This window comes from Pseudophryne corroboree, chromosome 1, assembly GCF_028390025.1.
Source record: "Pseudophryne corroboree isolate aPseCor3 chromosome 1, aPseCor3.hap2, whole genome shotgun sequence".
Taxonomy (NCBI): domain Eukaryota; kingdom Metazoa; phylum Chordata; class Amphibia; order Anura; family Myobatrachidae; genus Pseudophryne; species Pseudophryne corroboree.
In genome coordinates this window covers 1,145,226,693-1,145,253,692 of record NC_086444.1, presented here as the reverse complement: position 1 = coordinate 1,145,253,692, position 27,000 = coordinate 1,145,226,693, and the positions used below count along the sequence as shown (strand labels likewise).

At 45.2% G+C, this 27,000-nt stretch overlaps 1 protein-coding gene across 1 annotated transcript in view; it reads left to right on the top strand.

Annotated features, from left to right (window-relative positions):
- The window catches only part of RGS12 (regulator of G protein signaling 12), a 418,735-nt gene that overhangs the window by 333,785 nt on the left and 57,950 nt on the right, over positions 1-27,000 (top strand). Inside the window, exons 5-12 of the mRNA XM_063924288.1 lie at positions 15,868-16,037; positions 18,322-18,414; positions 18,717-18,860; positions 19,692-19,871; positions 20,443-20,602; positions 24,240-24,352; positions 26,115-26,303; positions 26,578-26,651. Of these exons, the coding sequence (XP_063780358.1) occupies positions 15,868-16,037; positions 18,322-18,414; positions 18,717-18,860; positions 19,692-19,871; positions 20,443-20,602; positions 24,240-24,352; positions 26,115-26,303; positions 26,578-26,651 (1,123 nt within the window). The remainder of the gene's footprint in view (positions 1-15,867; positions 16,038-18,321; positions 18,415-18,716; positions 18,861-19,691; positions 19,872-20,442; positions 20,603-24,239; positions 24,353-26,114; positions 26,304-26,577; positions 26,652-27,000) is intronic.

Genomic DNA, 27,000 nt, shown 5'->3' with positions numbered 1-27,000 from the left:
GTATCCTCCTTTCTCTAGTCAAGTTGATTGCCCATTGACTGCCACCCTGCACAATGGCAGAGGGGGGGGAAGCTTAATTATCCTGACAAGCGTCTAATCCTCAGCCTTTGTAGGCTGTGTGATCACTTGATTGCCTGCTGTCACAATGGCACGTCCCATGTGTTAGATCACAGTGCAGCAAGCCTTATCTAAATAGTGCGCTGTTATCTGGCAGTGCTGAGCTAAATGTTTCTGCATGTGTAAGATCAGTGTGATGGATGGAGGCTGGGCCAGGCTTTGTGTATATACCACTTCTCCAATTTATACCCAGCAAGCCTTGGAACAGGCTGAGTTTTTGATCCTGCAAATGTCTAGAGGTTGTCTAACCTCGGATGACTTTATTGTTTTTACATGTTCTCCAAGCAACTTTTACTAAATACTCTGCTTTGCCTATCTGAATTCTGTCTGTGCATTTCAGCATTGTTTTTATAGTACCAGGCAGAGTCATTTTGTAGTGCGCTCTATATTGAATAAATGTTTTGTATCCTATGGAAACCAAACATAAATGACACTGCATGGTCTGATACATGGCTGAAAAGAAACATCCAATACAAAATCAATGATAATTCCCAGGGGAGGAACTGTGCCCCGTCAATTGCTCTGTAGTATCCGGGGCTCCCTGCAGTTGCCTTGTCTGAGCCTGTGTGTCAAGTGCATGTCTTGATCAGAGGAGGACTCCGTTACGCTCCTTACAGAGTGGAGCCTTGAAGAATGCTGCAGCTACCTTGGGCATACTTGCTTACTTTTGAAAACTAGAATCAGGGAGATTACAGTACGATGTGCCATGCAAAGCGAGGCGCGCCACTAAGGGGGGGTGTCATACTCTGCCCAAAGGGCGTGTCTAGTTCCACAAATGGGCGTGTCTATGCTTAAATGCTTGTTGCTGCATGATATTTCTATATAACATTAGTAGCAATATATTTTGAGAAGTTTTGCAAATATTGATACTAACATGACTGTCTACAATACGGAATTTCTTGTTTGCAATATGTGTTCACGGTGATATTTCTTTTCTTCTCACTAAGCACAATATACATGATAAATGTGATGCCTATGCAATACATTCCAAATGCAAGTTGATCTTGTGTGAATTCATCTCTAATCATCTATAAGTAAATGTATGATTTTGGTGTATTAGCTGTTTTATTGTGAACACTGCATCTTGTAGGCACTACCTATATTTATTGGATATGCTGTTTTCCATACCATTACAGCATTAGCCAAATCATTACAGACACCGGATACTCTGTGTTTAACTACAGAAAGATTACTAACAACAGTTCTTACCGTAACAGCGGCAGCATCATGCTATGGACGAGTGCACAGATAAGAGGACCATGCTGTGCTTGATCATGTGCTGCGGTCTCTCTCCCCTAACAGGGATTTCCACAAGGGGGGATAATGAGAGTCCCTAAGCAGGGACTCTTGAGCAGCTACAGCAAATCACTGTTCTTGCAAAGAAACTCCTTAGTGTCACCCCTGGCAGAATCTGAAGAATGCGGGAGATGTGACCAACAAAGCAGGGCAGCAGGAGATTTATGGCTGAAACAGGAGCCTCACGCAGGAGGGCAGGGAACTCTGCCTTGGGGATGGAAATGGCAATTACAGAGTCATGGTACAATGAAAATCATGACTGGGACATAGCTATACCGGGATATACTTTGTTTAGGAAGGACAGAATTGGAAAAATCGGGGGAGGGGTAGCAATGTATGTAAAAAATGCCATAAATACTACATTAATACAAAGTATTGAAGAAAAAACTGAGGCCCTTTGGGTGACCATAGAAACAGGGGAAAAGTTGATTATTCGTATTGGCGTGATATACAGGCCACCAGGTCAGGAAGAGGAACTTGACAAGAACCTATTGCAGGACATAACTAAAATGGCATTAAAAGGAGAGGTAATAATCATGGGAGACTTTAATCTTCCTGATGTAAACTGGGAGGTGTCTGTTGCTAGTTCCACTAGAAGTAGGAACATTTTAAATTCCCTTCAGGGAGCATCCCTCCACCAATTGGTGAGGGAGCCCACTCGGAAAGACGCAATATTAGACTTAATACTTACAAATGGAGACAGATTATCAGACGTAAAAGTGGGTGAAAACCTCGGATCCAGTGATCATCAAGCAGTATGGTTCAGCATTAAGACAGAGACTGACTCGTCCCATACAAAAACAAAGGTGTTGGATTTTAGGAAGGCTGATTTTGTAGGGATGGGAAAATGTGTAAGCGATTCTTTGGCAGAGTGGAGGAACTTGGAAACAGTGCAGGAGAGGTGGAAAACATTCAAATGTGCAATATTGAAGGCAACAGACCTTTGTATCAAAACTGTTAGGAAAAACACAAGGAAAAGGAAGCCAGTGTGGTTTGCAAAAGAAGTAGCAAATATTGTGAGAGCAAAAAAGATGGCTTTTAGGAAATATAAGCAGACACAAAATAATGAAGACAAAAAGATATATCTTGTTAGACAGAAGGAGACAAAGAAGGTAATCAGATGTGCAAAGGCACAAGCTGAGGAGAAAATGGCCCAGTCAGTGGGTAAAGGAGGCAAAACTTTTTTTAGGTATATAAGCGAAAAAAGAAAAACAAAAGGCGGAATTATAAAACTAAAGACGGACACTGGGAATCTTGTTGAGGGAGACAATTTAATAGCAGATCATCTTAATGATTATTTTTGCTCAGTATTTACTACTGAAAGAGAGGGGAAGGGGCCACAGTTAAGTTGCAGGGATATTCAGGAAAATGAAACAAGTACATTTACAGAGGAGAAGGTCCTAACAGAACTCTCAAAGCTGAAAGTGGACAAATCTATGGGGCCAGATGGGATACATCCAAGGATACTAAAAGAACTTAAAGAGGTGCTGGTAGCACCATTGACAGAATTATTCAACCAGTCATTAGCTACAGGAGAAATTCCAGGGGACTGGAAAAGAGCAAACGTAGTCCCACTGCACAAAAGTGGAAGCAAGGAAGAGGCAAACAACTACAGACCAGTGAGTCTTACATCAGTAGTAGGGAAATTGATGGAAACACTCTTAAAAGAAAGAGTTGTAGATCATCTCAAATCCGGCAATTTACTGGATCCCAAACAGCATGGATTCACTGGGGGAAGATCATGTCAAACAAATCTTATTGACTTTTTTGATTGTGTGACTAAAGTGATGGATAAAGGTGGAGCCATGGATATAGCTTATCTTGACTTTAGTAAGGCTTTTGACACAGTTCCACATCGCAGACTGCTAAATAAACTTGAAAGTTTGGGATTGGATATTAGGATTATTGAATGGATAAGATCTTGGTTGAAGGATAGAAAACAGAGAGTTGTGGTAAATGGAGTGCATTCACAGGAGGGAAATGTTACCAGTGGAGTACCCCAGGGATCTGTACTTGGACCAGTGCTTTTCAATATCTTTATTGGTGACATTGCAAATGGGATTAAAGGGAAAGTATGCCTTTTTGCAGATGACACAAAGGTATGCAACAGGGTAGACACACCAGGTGGGGTAAAACAAATGATTGAGGATCTAGGTAGACTAGAGGAATGGTCAAGAGTCTGGCAATTACAGTTTAATGCCAAAAAATGCAAAATCATGCACTTGGGTCTCAAAAATCCTAAAGCTAAATACAGTATTAATGGCACTATACTGGAAACTACTGAGGAGGAAAGGGATCTAGGAGTCACTATTTCAGATGACTTAAAGGCAGGTAAGCAATGTAACAAGGCAATGAGGAAGGCTAGTCAGATGCTTGGCTGCATTGGGAGAGGAATCAGCAGCAGAAAGAAAGAAGTAATAATGCCACTGTATAGGTCATTGGTACGGCCTCATCTAGAATACTGTATTCAGTTCTGGAGGCCATATCTTCAAAAGGATATTAATACATTAGAAACTGTACAAAGGAGGGCAACTAAAATGGTGCATGGCCTACATCACAAAACATACCCAGAAAGACTAAGAAATCTCAATATGTATAGTTTGGAGCAGAGAAGAGAAAGGGGCGACATGATAGAAACTTTCAAATATATGAAGGGTTTTAACAAAGTCCAGGAGGGAAACATTCTCCAAATGAAGAGAAGCAATAGGACACGAGGACATGCACTGAGACTGGAGGGGGGGAGGTTCAGGGGAAATTTGCGGAAAAATTATTTCACAGAAAGGGTAGTGGACAAGTGGAATAGCCTCCCATCAGAGGTGGTAGAGGCTAAGACAGTAGAGCAATTTAAACATGCATGGGATAGACATAAGGATATCCTTACAAAGAAATAAGGATCAAATAAGGTTAGTGATAAAAAAAAATAATATATAAAAAAAAAAAAAAAGGGGCAGACTAGATGGGCCAAGTGGTTCTTATCTGCCGACAAATTCTATGTTTCTATGAAGGCAGCACCCCTTGCACCCATGGTAGTTATGTCCTAAATAAATCCAGATTCCACACCAGACCACATGTTGGCCAACCGTCAAGAATCAGATTGTAACTAATAATGAGAGAGACTATCCTCGTTTCAGTAAATCTGATCTTTTTTCCCCAGACCAGCAGTGATTTGTACACCTGCAACACTCTGCCTATGCTAGTGGGGTCAAATGACAGCTGAGATGCAGATAATTCACAATCTCTCATACTGTAACTAGAAATAATATTTTCTTGCTGCACTTTCCGCTGACTTGGTATTGGCAAAGCCTCAAGCTCCAGAGCATTAGATATCTGTGCATTCATTCTACCTACATGTGGAAACTTGTCCTCCTGCAGTAGCTACATTATAATCTCTAGATATCCCTTATGTAATTAAGAAGCTGTCTATTACCCATGTACCTCTCTGTTGGCAGTAAGTGGTCGATTTATGGAGCTTGGCAAATTTTCCCTGTTGCTCATCATTTCTTGTTCACTGCATATACTGTATACCTGCATTTATGCAGATTATTTTGGCAGGACTGTGACCCTGATAAGAGCCCGTCCCAGGGAAGATTACTTAGTGAAGTGATAGTTTTAGCTCAGGGTAGGCAATGTGTGGCACTGCAGCTGCTGTGTAACTACACATCCCAGCATGCCCTGTCAACATGGTGGTGATGAGTGCCACACGTTGCCTACCCCTGGTTTAGATATCTCTTTACTGCTGGGTGTGGACCCAGCCTACCTACTGCCCATGTGCGCCCTTTGGTCCGTTTTTGTGGAAGTAAAGGATGCTGGTCAGGAGTCCAAAGGATCCCTCCCCCACCAAAAACATCTGTGATACGGTAACATACTTGTCCACTATCCCAGAAACTTAAGTGATACCCGTTTTCCATTTGTAGCACGGGTCGCAACCGGGAGCCTGACACAGCTGCGACCCGTGCTACAGCCCCCTTCTACACTAGCTCCACCAACCCGGCATATTGCCGGCTTGGTGACGCTGCTGCTGACGTGGCAGGGACGGCGTTGGGAGATCACATGATAGAGTAAAACTCGACGGGGAGGAGAGGTAAGACTGTTCCTCCCTTTCCCCTACCCCCTAACACCCCCTTTCTGCACCAAATCTCACCCTAGTTGGTGCCTAATTCCCCCCCCCCCTCCCTGGTACCTATAGCTAACCCCCTTCTCCGCGGCCTAAACATAACCCCCCCCCCCGAGAAGTGCCTAAACCTAACGCAGCTAACCGCCCCTCCTCCTCCTTCTGGTGCCTAACCATATCCCCCTCCCTCTGCAGCCTAAACCTCTAACCTCCCTCGGTTAAAAATGACACGCACAGCGACAGCTGGCATCTTGACTGCATCCCCCACCCACCTGACCCATACTATCCAAGGAACTCCCAGATAGGGACTATCAAGTAGTTCCTGCAGTCTATAGTCTGCAATGGTTAACACGGCCTGAAGTGGCATTGGCTAACGAGGCACAGCTCTGAAAAGCTAAGCTTTATTGAAGCTAGTCAGTTTGTACAATTCCCCATAGAGAGCTATGGGAACTGCTTCTGTGATGGGAAACAAAGGAGCCGTTGCAGATACGGGTGGTCTGCAGTTTGCCGGCTGTCGGAATCCCGGTGCACAGTATACCGGCGCCGGCATCCCAACACTTTTTCACCCTCTTGCGGGTCAATACCCTACTACACCCGCAGATACTGTATGTCTGCTATCTTCTGCCAACTCCCTTGTTAAAAGGCCCAGTACTTTAGATTAGTCCTGTCCAAATTGTGGCTGCCCAGCCATAGGGGCCCCCACCGCACACCCTGCACCCATATTTAATTATATACCTCCCGGGATCCTGCTTCTGCACTGCAGATGCCGGAGAAATCACTCTGAAAATGGAGTGGCAGCCATTTTCTTGGTGAGTTGTGCATACACCGTACAGATTTGTCTCCAGTAATATGGCGGGTGACCTGTGCACTAGAGATTAATCTTCGGGAACACGGTGGGCGTAATGTTTCCAGAGACCTGTGCATACACAGAGTCTGTGGCGCCAGGGAGGAGTCCTCTCCTCTCTTAAACTGTCCCTCTCCTCCAGCTGTTGTGAAACTGCACATCCCAGCATGCCCTGCCATAGTTTTAGCCTTCCCTAGTAGCAACACTGTGGCAGGGCATGCTGGGACATGTAGTTTCACAGCTGGAAAGCTACCAACCCCCCATTACCCCTAGGAGCCCCACAAGAAGCTCCTAAAGCAATGGCAATTTTTTACTCACTGCCTCATTGCAGACTGAATCCTTACAATCTGGGTATGGACTGTGCACCAGTTTTTAGGACAGTCCCTGATTAGCCTGTGTGTATAATCCCTGAGTGCTCTGTTATGCCAGCAGTGCTGACTGCCTGATGCCTTAGCGAAGTCCCTGCAGCTTTTACTGATGGGCCGTGTGTAATTCTCTGTTTTATACATTTATATATATATATATATATATATATATATATATATATATATATAATATAATAAAGGTTGGTGAAAATGACGATCAAGTATTTTGGAAATAAGGCTCTGGCTTGAGGGGGAAAGCAGTCTCCATACATTAGACTGTCTGGAGCCGCTGCACACGCCACGGGGTCTCCGGATAAGCTTTGCCCAGATGTGGGAACGGTGATGCATCAACTGTAGTGTTACAGACTGTAGTGATTTTTTGTTTTGTTTTAATTTAACCATGTTAATCTAGATTATATCCTGCGTCCCACCAATAGGGATTGTCCACAGTCTCGGCTTTCTCACACATCGAGACCCATTACTTGTCAGCTCCTTTGCCTTTTTTTCATGCGTCTAATGAAGGAACAGTGTAGCCCTGAAAGAAGTGCAGTTATACACAGATTTCCCATATTGGATAGCACCTTAATACATCATGCAATGGCACTTATTTATTTTTACTTATTTTGTGATATATAAACTAATTATCCGGACTCTTTAACCTATTAAGACCTATTGTGCTATTGATATAACCTATATTTATGCACAACATATATTTATTTTATATAGACCCAATTTCCTATACATAGGACGCAATACTTCTGTAACTGGGGCTTGCTTTGTAAATATATTATATTGGTGTATTCATTTTTAGAATGTTTGTCTGAGTTTCAGTTGATCAATAAATACAGTGTTTTGAAAATGTAAATATTGTGGGTTATACTGTATAGAAATGTAGGTGACACTGGATACAGTAGCTCTGATAGAATGTGAGCTTTAGTACAGTGATCAGGTTGGTGAAAGGATATTACTTTATTATGTAACCAGCTTCAGGCACTGACTGTTTTCTATACCACACGGTGTCACATTGTTTACAATGTATTACTGTCTCCCTGCTGTTATATCGGAGTTAACTTCTTATTGTGTTTGTCTATAAACAGAAGAGGCTGTGTTATTGCCTCAGTATCCGAGCCCCGAGGCACACAGCGCCTCTCACGGATCAGGGTGGGGTTATTCCTTAGGTGTGAATGTTAAACATGATGAGACAGTACAGTAGCTTGTATAGTGTCTTCCTGATCTCATTTCCATGGCTCGCTGCTGAACCAGTGTCAGCACGGCTTTTAGTGGCGCCTGTTGCTGTCAATTGCTTAAGGGTGGCATCGCAGGGGGATACAATCGGAACAAAAAACAACAGTTTGCGGTTAGTTTGGTGGCATCTGTCGGTACACAACCACCCGCTATGCACAGATAAGTAATATGGCTTGCGCAGCACTGGGTAGAAACTGCGAATAACTCGCGGACTAACAGCTGGGTTGATATTTGTGGGACATATTAAACTAATAGTTTTTCTCTGACGTCCTAGTGGATGCTGGGACTCCGTCAGGACCATGGGGATTAGCGGCTCCGCAGGAGACAGGGCACAAAAATAAAGCTTTAGGATCAGGTGGTGTGCACTGGCTCCTCCCCCTATGACCCTCCTCCAAGCCTCAGTTAGGTTTTTGTGCCCGTCCGAGCAGGGTGCAATCTAGGTGGCTCTCCTAAAGAGCTGCTTAGAAAAAGTTTTTAGTTTTTTATTTTCAGTGAGTCCTGCTGGCAACAGGCTCTCTGCATCGAGGGACTTAGGGGAGAGAAGTGAACTCACCTGCGTGCAGGATGGATTGGCTTCTTAGGCTACTGGACACCATTAGCTCCAGAGGGATCGAACACAGGCCCAGCCATGGAGTCCGGTCCCGGAGCCGCGCCGCCGACCCCCCTTGCAGATTCCGAAGATTGAAGAGGTCCAGAAACAGGCGGCAGAAGACTTTTCAGTCTTCATGAGGTAGCGCACAGCACTGCAGCTGTGCGCCATTGTTGTCAGCACACTTCACACAGCGGTCACTGAGGGTGCAGGGCGCTGGGGGGGGCGCCCTGGGCAGCAATGTATAATACCTTTTTTATGGCTAAAAATACATCACATATAGCCCTTGAGGCTATATGGATGTATTTAACCCCTGCCAGATCTCACAAACTCCGGGAGAAGAGCCCGCCGAAATAGGGGGCGGGGCTTATTCTCCTCAGCACACAGCGCCATTTAACTGCTCAGCTCCGCTGTGAGGAAGGCTCCCAGGACTCTCCCCTGCACTGCACTACAGAAACAGGGTAAAACAGAGAGGGGGGGGCACTTTTTTGGCGATATTACTATATTTAAGCTGCTATAAGGATACAACACTTATATAGGGTTGTTCCCATATATATTATAGCGCTTGGGTGTGTGCTGGCAAACTCTCCCTCTGTCTCCCCAAAGGGCTAGTGGGGTCCTGTCTTCAATAGAGCATTCCCTGTGTGTCTGCTGTGTGTCGGTACGTGTGTGTCGACATGTATGAGGACGATGTTGGTGTGGAGGCAGAGCAATTGCCGGTAATGGTGATGTCACCCCCCAGGGAGTCGACACCGGAATGGATGGCTTTGTTTATGGAATTACGTGATAATGTCAGCACATTACAAAAATCAGTTGACGACATGAGACGGCCGGCAAACCAGTTAGTACCTGCCCAGGCGTCTCAGACACCGTCAGGGGCTGTAAAACGCCCTTTACCTCAGTCGGTCGACACAGACCCAGACACTGAATCTAGTGTCGACGGTGAAGAAACAAACGTATTTTCCAGTAGGGCCACACGTTATATGATCACGGCAATGAAGGAGACTTTGCATATCTCTGATACTGCAAGTACCACAAAAAGGGGTATTATGTGGGGTGTGAAAAAACTACCTGTAGTTTTTCCTGAATCAGAGGAATTGAATGATGTATGTGATGAAGCGTGGGTTAACCCAGATAGAAAAGTGCTAATTTCAAAAAAGTTATTGGCATTATACCCTTTCCCGCCAGAGGTTAGGGCGCGCTGGGAAACACCCCCTAGGGTGGATAAGGCGCTCACACGCTTATCAAAACAAGTGGCGTTACCGTCTCCTGATACGGCCGCCCTCAAGGATCCAGCTGATAGGAGGCTGGAAACTACCCTAAAAAGTATATACACACATACTGGTGTTATACTGCGACCAGCCATCGCCTCAGCCTGGATGTGCAGTGCTGGGGTGGTCTGGTCGGATTCCCTGACTGAAAATATTGATACCCTGGATAGGGACAGTATTTTATTGACTTTAGAGCAATTAAAGGATGCTTTTCTTTATATGCGAGATGCTCAGAGGGATATTTGCACTCTGGCATCGAGAGTAAGTGCGATGTCCATATCTGCCAGAAGAAGTTTATGGACGCGACAGTGGTCAGGTGATGCGGATTCCAAACGGCATATGGAAGTATTGCCGTATAAAGGGGAGGAATTATTTGGCGTCGGTCTATCGGATCTGGTGGCCACGGCAACTGCCGGAAAATCCACCTTTTTACCTCAGACCCCCTCCCAACAGAAAAAGACACCGTCTTTTCAGCCGTAGTCCTTTCGGTCCTATAAGAACAAGCGGGCAAAAGGACAGTCATATCTGCCCCGAGGCAGAGGAAAGGGTAAGAGAGGGCAGCAAGCAGCTCCTTCCCAGGAACAGAAGCCCGCCCCGGGTTCTGCAAAGCCCTCAGCATGACGCTGGGGCTTTACAAGCGGACTCAGGAGCGGTGGGGGGTCGACTCAAGAATTTCAGCGCGCAGTGGGCTTGCTCACAGGTGGACCCCTGGATCCTGCAGGTAGTATCTCAGGGTTACAGGTTGGAATTCGAGAAGTCTCCCCCTCGCCGGTTCCTAAAGTCTGGTTTGCCAACGTCTCCCTCAGACAGGGCGACGGTATTGGAAGCCATTCACAAGCTGTTTTCTCAGCAGGTGATAGTCAAGGTACCCCTCCTACAACAGGGAAAGGGGTATTACTCCACACTATTTGTGGTACCGAAGCCGGACGGCTCGGTAAGACCTATTCTAAATCTGAAATCTTTGAACCTGTACATACAAAAATTCAAGTTCAAGATGGAGTCACTCAGAGCAGTGATAGCGAATCTGGAAGAAGGGGACTTTATGGTGTCCCTGGACATAAAAGATGCTTACCTGCATGTCCCAATTTGCCCTTCACATCAAGGGTACCTCAGGTTCGTGGTGCAAAACTGTCATTATCAGTTTCAGACGCTGCCGTTTGGATTGTCCACGGCACCTCGGGTCTTTACCAAGGTAATGGCCGAAATGATGATTCTTCTGCGAAGAAGAGGCGTATTAATTATCCCTTACTTGGACGATCTCCTGATAAGGGCAAGGTCCAGAGAACAGCTGGAGGACGGAGTAGCACTAACCCAAGTAGTGCTGCAACAACACGGGTGGATTCTGAATTTTCCAAAATCTCAGTTGACCCCGACAACACGCTGCTGTTCCTGGGAATGATTCTGGACACGGTTCAGAAAAAGGTGTTTCTTCCGGAGGAGAAAGCCAAGGAGTTATCCGAACTTGTCAGGAACCTCCTAAAACCAGGAAAAGTGTCTGTGCATCAATGCACAAGAGTCCTGGGAAAGATGGTGGCTTCTTACGAAGCGATTCCATTCGGCAGATTCCACGCACAAACTTTTCAGTGGGATCTGCTGGACAAATGGTCCGGATCGCATCTGCAGATGCATCAGCGGATAACCTTATCGCCACGGACAAGGGTGTCTCTTCTGTGGTGGTTGCAGAGTGCTCATCTGTTAGAGGGCCGCAGATTCGGCATACAGGACTGGGTCCTGGTGACCACGGATGCCAGTCTGAGAGGCTGGGGAGCGGTCACACAGGGAAGAAACTTCCAGGGAGTATGGTCAAACCTGGAGATGTCTCTTCACATAAATATACTGGAGCTAAGAGCGATTTACAATGCTCTAAGCCTGGCAAAACCCCTGCTTCAGGGTCAGCCGGTGTTGATCCAGTCGGACAACATCACGGCAGTCGCCCACGTAAACAGACAGGGCGGCACAAGAAGCAGGAGAGCAATGGCAGAAGCTGCAAGGATTCTTCGCTGGGCGGAAGATCATGTGATAGCACTGTCAGCAGTGTTCATTCCGGGAGTGGACAACTGGGAAGCAGACTTCCTCAGCAGACACGATCTACACCCGGGAGAGTGGGGACTTCATCCAGAAGTTTTCCACATGATTGTGAACCGTTGGGAAAAACCAAAGGTGGATATGATGGCGTCTCGCCTCAACAAAAAACTGGACAGGTATTGCGCCAGGTCAAGAGACCCTCAGGCAATAGCTGTGGACGCTCTGGTAACACCGTGGGTGTTCCAGTCAGTGTATGTGTTTCCTCCTCTGCCTCTCATACCAAAAGTACTGAGAATTATACGGCAAAGGGGAGTAAGAACGATACTCGTGGCTCCGGATTGGCCAAGAAGAACTTGGTACCCGGAACTTCAGGAGATGCTCACGGAAGATCCGTGGCCTCTACCTCTAAGACGGGACCTGCTTCAGCAGGGACCGTGTCTATTCCAAGACTTACCGCGGCTGCGTTTGACGGCATGGCGGTTGAACGCCGAATTCTAAGGGAAAAAGGCATTCCGGAAGAGGTCATTCCTACACTGGTAAAAGCCAGGAAGGAGGTGACTGCACAACATTATCACCGCATTTGGAGAAAATATGTTGCGTGGTGTGAGGCTAGGAAGGCCCCCACGGAGGAATTTCAACTGGGTCGATTCCTACATTTCCTGCAAACAGGATTGTCTATGGGCCTCAAATTGGGGTCCATTAAGGTTCAAATTTCGGCCCTGTCGATTTTCTTCCAGAAAGAATTGGCTTCAGTTCCTGAAGTCCAGACTTTTGTGAAAGGAGTACTACATATACAGCCCCCGGTTGTGCCCCCAGTGGCTCCGTGGGACCTTAATGTAGTTTTGGATTTTCTCAAATCACATTTGTTTGAGCCACTCAAATCGGTAGATTTGAAATATCTTACGTGGAAAGTAACCATGCTACTGGCCCTGGCTTCGGCCAGGAGAGTATCAGAATTGGCGGCTTTATCGTATAAAAGCCCATATCGGATTTTCCATTCGGACAGGGCAGAACTGCGGACGCGTCCTCAGTTTCTGCCTAAGGTGGTGTCAGCGTTTCACCTGAACCAGCCTATTGTGGTACCTGCGGCTACTAGCGATTTGGAGGATTCCAAGTTGCTGGACGTTGTCCGGGCATTGAAAATATATATTTCAAGGACGGCTGGAGTCAGAAAATCTGACTCGCTGTTTATACTGTATGCACCCAACAAGCTGGGTGCTCCTGCTTCTAAGCAGACGATTGCTCGTTGGATTTGTAGCACAATTCAACTTGCACATTCTGTGGCAGGCCTGCCACAGCCTAAATCTGTCAAGGCCCATTCCACAAGGAAGGTGGGCTCATCCTGGGCGGCTGCCCGAGGGGTCTCGGCATTACAACTCTGCCGAGCAGCTACGTGGTCGGGGGAGAACACGTTTGTAAAATTCTACAAATTTGATACCCTGGCTAAAGAGGACCTGGAGTTCTCTCATTCGGTGCTGCAGAGTCATCCGCACTCTCCCGCCCGTTTGGGAGCTTTGGTATAATCCCCATGGTCCTGACGGAGTCCCAGCATCCACTAGGACGTCAGAGAAAATAAGATTTTACTTACCGATAAATCTATTTCTCGTAGTGGATGCTGGGCGCCCATCCCAAGTGCGGATTGTCTGCAATACTTGTACATAGTTATTGTTACAAAAAAATCGGGTTGTTGTGAGCCGTCTGTTCAGAGGCTTCTACGTTTATCATACGGTTAACTGGGTTCAGATCACAGGTTGTACGGTGTGATTGGTGTGGCTGGTATGAGTCTTACCCGGGATTCAAGATCCTTCCTTATTGTGTACGCTCGTCCGGGCACAGTATCCTAACTGAGGCTTGGAGGAGGGTCATAGGGGGAGGAGCCAGTGCACACCACCTGATCCTAAAGCTTTATTTTTGTGCCCTGTCTCCTGCGGAGCCGCTAATCCCCATGGTCCTGACGGAGTCCCAGCATCCACTACGGACTACGAGAAATAGATTTATCGGTAAGTAAAATCTTATTATTTTGGACCCAAATCTTTTTTTTTTTTTTTTTCCTTCTCTCTTTACTATACACAAACTAATAAGTGATCAATTAGTTTAATGACAGTGCAGAACGATTATATCTTTACGTGTATGCGCGCAGTTAGGGCTTCCTACCTCCGTGACTGTTATTACCCAGTTTTTTTCCATCACTATTGTTTCCAATTGTAAAGCTCAACAGAATATAGAAACATAGAATTTGACGGCAGATAAGAACCACTTGGCCCATCTAGTCTGCCCCTTTTTTTTTATCCTTTAGGCAATCTCAACCCTTTTTGAACCTTAATTCTTTGTAAGGCTATTCATATGCCTATCCCATGCATGTTTGAATTGCTCTACAGTCTTAGCCTCTACCACCTCTGATGGGAAGCTATTCCACTTATCCACTACCCTTTCTGTGAAGCAATTTTTCCTTAAATTTCCCCTGAACCTTCCCCCCCTTTCCTCAAGTCTTAGTGTATGCCCTCGAGTTCTAATACTCCTCTTCCTTTGAAGAATCTTTCCCTCCTGAACTTCAAGACCCTTGATATATTTGAAAGTTTCTATCATGTCCCCCCTTTCCCTTCTCTCCTCCAAACTATACATGTTAAGATCTTTTAGCCTTTCCGGGTAAGTTTTGTGATGTAGGCCATGCACCATTTTAGTTGCCCTTCTATGTACACTCTCTAATGTATTTATATATTTCTGTAGATATGATCTCCAGAAAGATATATATATATATATATATATATATATATATATATATATATATATATATATATATATAATATAGCTGCGCTATAGAAGAAACAGTTAAATAAGTCCACATCAGATGATGATGATGATTATCCTGATTTATCAGACCCCTGATAAGGGTCATGGCTTGGTGGGCAAGGTTGGACATATTTGGGTGGGGTTACAGCTGGTACTTGGTGGGTACTTTGTCCTAATTGTATGTAATGTTTTATGGTTGGGATGTGTTCTGTAGGTAGTGGATGTCCTTCAAATACCATTGATACTACGTCGCCTGTTGTATGGTTTGGCCACCCATGCATGTGGCATACAGTAAATGGATGTTGTTCCTATGGCCCATCCCAAGGGCAGAGTGTCAGGAACGCTACGTGTTTGGCAGTCGTATAAGCACCAGATGACAACTTGGTACAGGATCGGCTATTAGCCTATTGTTAGGTGGTTATTTTACCATCACGTTAAGTGACTGGATCAGCAATTGTGGTCTTTGTGTTTTTCCTGGTAGGGTCTGTTGCACAGTTTTATGCATAGTTGTTTGCTGATTAACAAAGGGTTTAACAGTGAGTCAATAACGATCACACTATGACAACCGGGGTGTCTGATCATCGCATCCTGTTATCTATACGTACTGTGCCGTGACCTTGTATAAGACTCAATGTGAAAGGGGACATAAGATAAGGGATGCAAAGCTAAATCGCTGTCATTTTCTGGTAAAAGACATTAAGTCTATATTTTTATTCTGTCAGTGTGTTTGTTAATTATTATAGGGTGAATGCTTAAAAAGGACTTTAGCTCATACGGTTGTGCTAGTAAGTATGCTTCTAAAGCACACCCTTTAGTAGAGATTGTGTTGTTTCCCCTCTCTTCTCCGTTATCACTTACCATTCTCCAAGAGCTCTCTTGCCAGTCTTATTAAGATATGATGAACCTTACAATAAAATGGATTAGGGGTGTGGCCTAGTGACAGGTATAGGTGGGACATTGCACAGAGGCATGGCCAGATTCATAAAAACAATAGGGTAGGAGATCAGCTAGCAGGTACGATTAAGTAAATAATAATTTGGAGACTTTAAAATGCGAATAACTTCAGAAAAGATCCATTTATATGCTGATTTAGATGTGCACATTCATGCTGTTTGCTCTATGGGCCCGGCAGACCTTCAGTAGAGGACTGTATTATGAGACTGCAGACACTGTTCAGTACACAGTACCATATATGATGTGTCTACTTTTCTTAGAATTGAACAGCACTGATCTGAAAGGATGCGTCAGCGAGAACAGTTTGAGCAGCAATGCCAGCCTGCCCAGCGTGCAGAGCTGTCGGAGGCTTGGAGAGCGCAGGGTTGCCAGCTGGGCTGTCTCTTTTGAACGACTTCTTCAGGATCCAGTTGGCGTTCGCTATTTCACGGTAAGTGGGGAAATTCATGCCTGTGACATCTTGCCTGTGTGAAATGTAAAGGTACAAGCTTGGCAGTGATTTGGTCAGTATGGATAGATGACGCGTTTCATAGTCCTGTCAGACCAAGCTTCTTCATAGTAACATAAAGTAAGTATAACAGAAATATTGCACGGAAGCCAGCTGATGAGTAATGTGTGAAATGTATACCTTGCAGACCTTAACCTGAACCTTGCTTTGTGTCCTACAGTATATGTGTACTTATCAATAAACTGATTAATAGACACTTCCAATTTAAAATATATATCTATTATATTCACATATTAGTCACCTGATCAAGATCATTTTTAAAGGTACTGTCTTAGTATAAGAAAATAAATCCCAATGGGGGTGTGGTATATTTTGTGCTTCCGATGGTGAGCATCGCTAACCTTCCTCCTAGTGCAGATCCCTAATCTCCCACTTGTGCAGCCTAACCCTTACCTTTTGTGCCTAACCGTAACCGTCCCCTCCTGTACCCTAACCCTCCACTACCGCAGCCTAACCCACCGGTCCCTGCACATGCTGACATTGTGAGCATGTCAACATTCTGCAGATGTACATGTTCAATGGTGACTTCATTGCGAATACTGACTTTATGACTACATCACCGTGATGGAGCTACTGACGTTCTCTTTGACTTTTTTTTTGCTTTTTATGTTATACATTTTCCATCTGCAGGTTTCTGGCACTGCAGTGGGGGTCTATATTGCACCTTCATTCCAAAAATCTCTTTTGAGATCCCTTGAAGACCTACAGTAATTCTAGTACTAGACATTTCTCAAATTATCGAATACATGGATTAGCAACATTTAATTTTCATTTGTTCTATGTACCCTATGTATCCGTCTGGAAGAGCGTTCAGCCCTAGCATATAATAGGGTCTCCTCTTCAGCTGTATGTGCAGTAAACAATGAGAAAGAAATAAACATTCACACGATGTAATAAATGAGCAACTTCCTGAAAGTGAATCCTCGCTGCATTCACAGAACGCCCAACATTCCTCCCAGTCCATCCTCAGTAGGGGCATGCTCGACTGAACAGGTTCCATTGTCTGCCCCTCTTTCTCTTTCTATGCAAGAAGTAGAGCGTGACTGCAGCACATGACTGATTACACCGCTAAGACGTCATCACAGACATTTTGCAGTGTTAGACACCCCGCTATCTACCTTCAGAAAAAAAACAATGCAAAGGGGCAGGTATTTGAACCTGTTCGGCTGCACATTCACCTGATGAAGGTGCACCCTGTGGCTAGTGTATGCTATTCTACCTGTGGAGGGCGAGGAGGTAGTGATGGATACACTATAATAGGCAGGGAGTACATAGCTTATATATTATGTCAGTGTTCACTGTTTAAGAATGAAGCTGTCACAGTATTGATTAAAGTACCAACCAATCAGCTCCTAACTGTCATGTTACAGACTGTTTGAAAAATGACAGTTGGGAGCTAATTGGCTGGTACGTTATCTCCATGTCTCTCTCCAAGGATTAGTACATAGATCCCAAAGTACCAACCAAACAGCTTCTAATTGTCATGTTACAGGCTGTTAGGAAAATTTATTATACCGGAGCTCATCGTGCCACTATAACACTCCCATCTTCGCCTCACTACCGAGGTGAAGCAAGAAGGGACATCGTCAAGATGTATTAACATCTTGTCTGCCGAAGCGGGGGTGCAAAAGCTCCCCCTTCCAGCGATGTCCCTCTTAGCTCACAGCGCGCCAGGTCAGAGCTGATGCGCTGAATCTCCTTTCCGGCCGCCTCCTCTGCGCATGCACGGGATCTCGCTACTCACGCGAGATCCCCTGCGCAGTCTGGAGTCGGCACCCGCCACAGGCGCTGTCCCTGCTGTGGTCTATGGGCCTCGCCACCTGCAGCTGTCGGAACGGTCAGCGCAGCTATCATACATGGGGGGAGAAGCGGTATAGTGAACATAACGTGCGCTGATACCGCTTCTCCCCCCATAACGACTCATTTACCCCTGTATGAAAATTACAGCTGTTTGGTATTGTATCTCCAAGGTTTGATACAGCTGTACCCCCCTTAGACTGTGTAGTTAGAATATGCAGTAGAAGATAAAACAAAAACTCCACTTTAAACGTGGATAGTGATGTAATACATCAGCTGCTGCAATAGGTCACATTTATGTTTCAGACAACTTCCTGTATCCTCATAGCATTCAGTATCTCTGTGGTGTATATACAAACTAGACGTATCTAGGTCTATATGTAATATGATTTTGTGTTGTCTGTTGCAGGAGTTTCTAAAGAAGGAATTCAGTGAGGAGAACATCCTGTTCTGGCAATCCTGTGAATATTTTAGCCGCGTTCCGGCGCATGATAAAAACGAGGTAGATCTCTTTGGCATTGGCTGCAAATTGTGTGATACAGTTTTATATATATGTAAATGTTGATTTTACTGACAAAAATGAAGCATTTATTAAAGGTAGTCATTGTTTGACCACAGTCTCTACAGTAGAGTATAGAGGATAATATTTAGGTACGATGAATGCAGATGAGAACGTGGCCTGTGCATTCTCGCCCCGGTGATGTCACTGGTTCCTGATGAAGTGATTGGCTGTTTGTGGGTCTTGCTCAGTGTATAGGCAGCAATGAGGCTCTATGTAACTTGGCTTTTCATTTATGCCTGCAGCTGTCATTCAGAGCCCGGGAAATTTTTAATAAGTTTTTGAGCAGCAAGGCGACCACCCCGGTGAACATCGACAGCCAGGCTCAGCTAGCCGACGACATTCTCAATGCGCCTCACCCCGATATGTTCAAAGAGCAGCAACTCCAGGTAAGCAGTCCACGTTTGCATTTGTGAAAGCTCCTGTCTTCACATATCATCTGTCCTTTATTTTGGAGAGACCCTGTCTGTTGCTGTCACATTCTGTTCATTAAGCTTTCAGCGCGTTTTGGGGTTTAGGGCAGGTTTAGTATCTCGGGAGCTTCTGTCCAATATTATACTCCTTATACTATAATAACATAACCACACAATCACTATAGAATGAATATGGCACGTAGCCCTGGTAACTATACCTTACCTTACAAGCACCTAAAGGATTTTATTTAAAATACTTGTCATAAGGCGACTTCTCCCAGAATTACTCCTTTGTCTTAAATAAACGCTGTTCTAGATCAGCTCTAGAAAGATTTCTAATACACAATAATTCAATTTACTAATACCCCTCTTCTGTACGGCAAGTTGTATTTTTGGTTTTGTTGACCTAAAAAATAAACCATTGTCAACTTGATTCACTGTGTCTTGGGGGTGTGACCCTGAAGAAGGGCGTGGATTGGAGCTGTGGCTGTATCCCTACAGTATCTATCTTAGGAATGGGTCCTCTCCTACCATCTGCTAATGGGGAAAGAATCTGGTGAACACTGGCCAGAATTAGGGGCAAGGGACCCCACGGTTCTGCTACTTAGTGGGACGGCAGAGGTTTATTATAATTTACTATTCACTGCCCATTTATTTCCGCAGCCCCTTCAGAATGTTAGCTCTTGCGGACAGGGCCTTCTCTCCGTCTTTGTTGGGGTGGTACACGTCGCTCTGAATTGAATTGCTGTCTATGTTTGCGTTAATAGTTCTAAGAACAGCTGTTTTTCTCTTACCCGGGATAACCAGATCTTCAACCTGATGAAGTTCGATAGTTACACCCGATTCCTGAAGTCTCACCTGTACCAGGAGTGTATGCTAGCAGAGGTGGAGGGGCGTTCACTGCCGGACCCCCAGGAGATACCCAGCAGCCCAACCTCGAAGCATAGTGTCAGCTCTGATCGCTCCAACATCTCTACCCCTAAGAAGGTATCACGTCATATACTGTACATCACTTGTCAGTGAGTGTCTGTGCATCGTGTGTGGTTTGTGTCTCTACTTCACACTGTGGTTGAACTTTGGTGACCTGGCTTTTCAGCATCCCTTTTAGAGAGGCGGCAAGGTGTTATTGTATATAATTATATATATTTTCTCCCAGTTTTCTAGTCTTTCTTTAAGTGTATTATTTAGAGGTGGTTATCTGCTGTAAACGATGCCCATCTTCTGATGTTCTTCAGCATGTCTGCCATAATGGGGTTTATTAGTGTATCTCAGTGTACCCCATAGAAACATAGAATGTGAATGCAGATAAGAACCACTTGACCCATCTAATCTGCCCTAAAACCCCTGGCTGTAGATGTTGGAACACAGTATCTGAAGAGTATCTCCACGTTCCATTTGATCGTGTTTGTCACCAGAGAAGCAGATTGTTGACCCCACTAGCTGAACAATATAGCCGTACCACGTTTTAAATCGCTTTTTTGTTATTTGGAGTCATTTTATGTTTCTGGTGTTGAAGCCGTTTTTGGCCTGACTTGTGTTTTTTGTACACCTATTACAGCAGTTAAGCAAAAAAAACAAGTCGGGGAGATCTTTAAATGAGGAGTCGGGAGGGGAGGAAGACAATGAGAGAAAGAAGAGAGGGACTTTCTTTTCCTGGTCCAGAAGTAAGAGCATGGGAAAATCGCAGAAGAAGAGAGAGAATGGAGACATTTCTAATGGTAATTACACTATATGACTGTGGTTCTGAAACAAAACAAAGACTCTAGATAAAAAAAATGTACCCTGCTCAAATAGTGTTATAGTTGCTGTACGGATGAAGTTAGGTTATTATCCTTTTCATGTTCTCTTGCAACTTTCACTAAATAAATTGTGTTCTCATTCTGGCTTCTTAATAGACTTTTAACTAAGTCTTTATATTGGGATCCGGATTGAAAGTCGACAGTAACTAGGTCAACAGGGTGTCTAGGTCGACAGGGTCTTTAGGTCAACATGTTCTAGGTCGACAGGTCAAAAGGTCGACGTGAGTTTTTCACAATTTTTTTTCTTTTTTTGAACCTTTTCATACTTAACGATCCACGTGGACTACGATTGTAACGGTAATCTGTGCCGACTGAAGCGGTAGCGGAGCGAAGGCACCATGCCCGAAGCATGGCGAGCCATGCGAGGGTACGCTGTGCACTAATTGGGGTTCCCGGTCACTCTACGAAGAAAACGACACCAAAATAACATTAAAAACTCATGTCGACCTTTTGACCTGTCGACCTAGAACATGTCGACCTAGTTACTGTCGACCAATAGTGGTCGACCTAGACATTGTCGACCTAGTTACTGTCGACTTTCACTACCACACCCCTTTATATTATCAGCTAGAGACACAAATTTTAATTTATAATATGATGCAACACCTAACTGTCATATACTGGTGTAAAGCAAATGTGCAACTCTTGATGGTGCGGATGGGCAGCCTGAGAGCACAGCATATGGGGTGAGAGACTAGAGGGTAACTTGTGTAGGTACAGGGGGAGGATGAGGATGTAGGGGCAGTGGGGGGGGGGGGGGTATTGAAAGTTGGAATGGGGGAGGATGGCTTATATGTGGGTCCTGGGAGAGTATAGTGTATGTAGGTACAAGGAGAGGGTAGAATATATGGGGTATAGGAGGAGCATTGGGTATATGGGGGTAGGATGTATGCATTCAGGGTCTGAATGGGGTTGGTACAGTGAGATGAGGTGGTATGGTGAATATGGAGTACAGGTTATGAATGGCATTACCAGTAGAGGATGGAGCAGTATATGGCGGATGGGATACATGGTGACTAATACCCATTTCACATCGCAATGCTGGGTCGCACCCGGGAATTGGAATCAGGTCCTTCCCGAGTGCGACCCGGCACTGGACCCTTACACATTGCCTCTTTTACCAGCCTGTCACATCGGGACCCCCAGCAGTGGTGGCGGTGGAGCGGGAAAAGGTTCAGGGGCAGCTGTGGCCATCAATCATTGCGGCCGGGCTGTGCCTGTCACTATCAATAACCTCACTATCACTTATAGTACATCATACAGTGCCCACCTAGCCCGGCACCAGTGACATGAACAGTAATGGGCCCTACACACTGCTCGATTGGCCGCAGAGATTCCCGACGGCCGATGCGGGCGACGCGCGCGGGTTGGGGGGTGAAGGGGGTAGTGAAGCTTCATAATTTCTCCCGTCACCCAGCCCCATAGCCCTGCATGCTAATATGGACAAGATTGTCCATATTGGCATGCATGTATAAACGACGGGGCACCAACGATGAACGAGCGCGGGGCTGCACATCATTCATTGTTGGTGCCTACACACTGAAAGATATGAATGATATATCATATCTTTCTGTGTAATCAGCCAGTGTGTAGGGCCTATAACAAATACAACACAACAACAACATTAGATACATCTCCTTACTGCAGAGGTGGCCAGACTTTTTGAGTCAGTGATCTACTTTGAAAGCTGAAAAGCTTTTGTGATCTACCTAGGTGGCCCCCCAAAAAGTGCGTGGCATAACAAAAAAGGGGGCATGGTATAACAAAAAAGGGGCGTAGCCTTGCTGCACATGGTGTAATGACTGTCTCGCACAAAATCACGCATTGGCCCCCACAGGTAAAAACCTCAAACACATATGCCCCCACAGTGCTGCTCACCGGTTTGCTGCTGTGGTGAGGAGAGCGCAGCGAGCGCCTCTCCTGCCCCGGGCCCTCACTCTGGTCTCCGGCGGTGACGGCAGTGTGTATATCTCAAATCAGGAATCAGGCGCCGGTCCGCGAGCTCTGATTGACTAACGAACCGGCGCCTGATTTGAGATATATACTCTGCCATCACCGCCGGAGACCAGACTGAGGGGCAGGGCGGCAGGCAGCAGAGGTGCGCGCTGCGCTCTCCTCACCTCTGTGAATGGGCGGCGGATCGCGATCGACTGGTTGCATGTCCACGGTCGACCAGTCGATCGCGATCGACTGTTTGGCCACTCCTGCCTTACTGTTTCTTACTACACTTAGGCATTTCGCAACATATTATTCTAATTTATACACTGGTTACAAGAATTTGAAACACATAATAGCGTAGTGCAAGGAATCCAGCACTCTACCCAGTATTTATCACAAGGTGCATTTTTAATGCAGATGTGATAGATATATTTCATTTAAATTCGCAATGTGAAAATAATTATTTTAATTTAAATTTACTATTCTGTTCTTGCCAGGAGAAGGGGTCGGATAAGAGCTGGAAGATGTGTGATAGCTTACACTATTACACTGCTTCCTGGTTTGAGTTATTGGCGCAAACTGTGCATGTGATACTTTACTTTAAGCTTTAATTTATTTAATACTTATCTGGTTCTGCTGTCCAGAAGTAGTACAAAATTTAAATTTTAACATAATACATAGGCATGTTTTTTTTGTTGTTTTTTTTTTTTTAGTATTCATTTTTTCAAAACATGCAGAAGTAGGCAGACACTATCCGCCTACTTCTGTGACATCACAAGTTGGAGAGAAGTTGGCTGGTCTGATGAAAAAGTTGGTTAGGTGTCTGTCCAACTAAAACACTGCCCCACACAAGTTTGATGGTTGGAGGAAAGTTGGTCTGATGTATGGCTAGCATTAGATTTGGGTGGGTTATATTGTTTCTGTGCAGGGTAAATACAGTCTGCTTTCTTTTTACACTTCAATTTACAACACCTCCGAATAAGACCCTAAGTACAAGTTGCGGAGGGGCATGTGCATTAAGGAGGTTGGGTGGAAGCCCCTTTTCAATCTGATATTGTGAGTCACCGTCTCAAAGACCTCTCCTCAGATTTTCTATTAAAGGGATAATGAGCTTAAATAACTTTCATGCAGCATAAATGTGCGGATGGTAGCATCCTATATATTCACAATGGCTGTGTCTTTTGTTAAGTAGATAAGGCAAGTCGTTGTCCTGTGATGTATCCTATTTGATGCTCTTAGTGGCTCCCTGGTGTGTCCTTGAATAGACAGGAATCCTGATAGAAAAGAGACGTCTTCCTGTGCTATATTCCTACAGATTCAGAATTCATAATGTGTGTTTTCTCTTCTCTTGATGAACATCGAGGCCCTAAATAATGTAAGGTGCAGTCATTGGGTTTATATTCTTCCGCTCAAGTCTGTCTTTGTAGATTTGTGGTCGTCTTTTCAAAGATCAAGCATAATAATAATAATAATAATAATATAAAAAAGAAAAAGTGAAAATGATCAGTGATGTCCGTGTAAGGTGTGGGTTTTATATGTAGCCCTGCTTCAGTCTGGGTGTTATGCTGTCACACAGCATTATCCTTCTGACCGTTGTCTTTAACCATTTTCCTGGCAGATTGTTCTATTATCAATGGGGTTCCCAGCAGGAGACGGGAATCGCAAGGCTCTGTATCCTCTTCAGCCAGTCTTGAGATGATTCATTGTGGCAGTAATGGCAATGTGCTGGAGGTAAGGATCACATTAGGCTCCTAATTGTTTTACAAGGCAGGAATTCTTATCAATCGCTTCTACGCCAGGCGCTACATTTCTACCCTTGTAACTCTCCGGTTATGCACAATATAACACCGTGATGGATGCTTGTGATATTTATAAACGTATCTTTAGCTAGGGGGTTTGGTTTATCTAGGAGATGGCGTATAGATCCAGTGGAGTATCTATAATGGGTGCATTGTGTGTGGTGCAGAGGGGGACCACACTGTGCCCATTTCTTATATATACTTACCTTTCTGGTGTCCGGGTGTGGGTCCCTTCCTCTCCCGAGTCCCGTAGTCGGCAGCCGCAGCAGAGCTGTTAGCGCTCTGTCTGAGCACTAGAGACTCTGGCACAGTGCCATAGTCTACAGCGCATGCGCAGGTCTCCGGAAAAATGGCCGCCGCACCATTTTTTCGGAGACTTGCGCATGTGCTGTAGACTCTGGCACTGTGCCAGAGTCTCTAGTGCTCAGACAAAGCGCTAAAAGCGCTGCTGCCTTGATGAAATTTATAGACTCTCTCATTTTTGGCAAGGGGATTGACACAAACTGTTGTACTGTCCCTCTTTTCATTGTCCCACTGGCACTTTAATGCTCATTGAATGTAGGGAGGCCAATACCGGGCCGTTTTTGCAATCCCAGGTATCGGGATTGAAAAACGATCAATCCCAGGATTTCCGGAATACCCGGGATTGGGTTGTCCGTGTCCCACCTGCCCAGCCTCCACTTTACCATCCTTTTATTCAGGTGGTCCATTTACGGAGGAGTTTGGTGTGGGCAGTTCAGGCGGCGCACGTGGCTGATGTTCGGCTGCGCAGTGCGCACAGCCGGGGACTGGAGGAGCCGGGTAGTGTCTGAGCCTGCTGAAGAGGCTCAACACTGCCCGGCATTGAAAATAAAAGGGGGATGGCTAATCCTGAAATCCCTGGGATTAGAAGATCCAATCACTGGATTGAATCCAGACCAATTTTAGGCCTAAATCCCGGGATCCCGCCAAACCTGATCCCGGGATTGGCCACCAATCCCGATCCCAGGATTGGCCACCATAATAGAATGGTCTTCTCTCTCCTTTACCTATTCAAGCCACTGCTTATTTGCTTTAACCGTCAGTCTTCTCTTTGTGCTAGTGGTTCTGTTATACAAATTAGAAATCTTTCTCAACCGCGCCCCTAGTGGTAATATTGTGAACAGCAGTACAAAACCAATGCTTAAAGCCAAATTCAATTAGCTGACAGTTCTGTAAAAGTTAACGTGGGTCAACTTAAAGCACAGATAACAGTATTTTTAGCCTGTGCGCTCCCACATTCTGTGATATACCTTTAGAAGTGGCACTTCGTGGAGTCCTCGACAGTGTCACACGGTAATTGCAAGAAGTCCCAACATGTTTACCTTAAAGTTTTTCCCCAACTTTTCCCCTGTATAGTGGGTGCAGACTAAAATCCTCATTAACTCCCATTTACGGCTACGTTAAGGAGGTCTGGATTTCTAATTGAATAGCAGCTTTGAATGGTCGGCTTATCTCGGCCAATGTATTTCGTCCCTTACTAGTTTTGATCTGTTAGTATGTTTGCTTCCTTAGCATTCTTCTGTATTCCCATAATTTCCCATGTTACAAGTCTACATGCCTGCACACTGTGTAGCTCTCCTGGCCGGATACGGCAAATTAGCTATGTTGTCTGGCTCTCCGGTTCCGCCGTCTGCACTTTGTATTACCATGTCCCATTTCGTTCTCTTCCAAAGTTTGAATCGTCAAGAGTGTCTTCTTCCGAGAAATCCCCCAAGCACTGTTACATCACCATGCCAGACGGCTCCTCCTGTGCCATGGCCGTGAAAACTGGCTTCTCCATTAAGGAGATCTTAAGCGGCTTGTGTGAGAAACACGGATTCAACATCGCTGCAGTGGATCTATTTTTAGTCGGAGGCAACAAGGTATTGTATTTCTTTCCTAACCCGTCCAGAGTGTCTGATTCTGTTGAATGGCTAATGTGATGTCTCTTTCCACCTAACCCCTTAGTCTCAGACACACAGGCTGCGTGCTCGCTGGCGATGGCTTACAGAGCAGGGAAGGAGTTAAAAGACTTTGGGGCTCGTTACAGAGTCCTGCACAAGTAGAAGCTGCCAACTGTGCTTTATACTTCCCTGCCATGTCCCATGTGTAATTTATTGTATGTTTTTGTTTATTTTCTCTCCGCATGTAATGAAGCCTCTTGTTCTCAGCCAAGACAGCAGCATTCTGGAGTCCCGGGATCTAAGAATAGAAAAACGAACTTTATTCCGGTAGGAAAATCCAAATGAATCTAACAAATGTAAATTTGGGAGGCAGGGAGATTTTTCCACTGCAGACCCTCCTGGCAGTCAGGTTCCCTTTCCGGGTTGTACAATCAATGTGTTTCATTGTAAGAGGCTGCATTATGGCCCTCATTCCGAGTTGTTCGCTCGGTAAAAATCTTCGCATCGCAGCGATTTTCCGCTTAATGCGCATGCGCAATGTCCGCACTGCGACTGCGCCAAGTAAATTTGCTATGCAGTTAGGATTTTTACTCACGGCTTTTTCATCGTTCTGGCGATCGTAATGTGATTGACAGGAAATGGGTGTTACTGGGCGGAAACAGGCCGTTTTATGGGC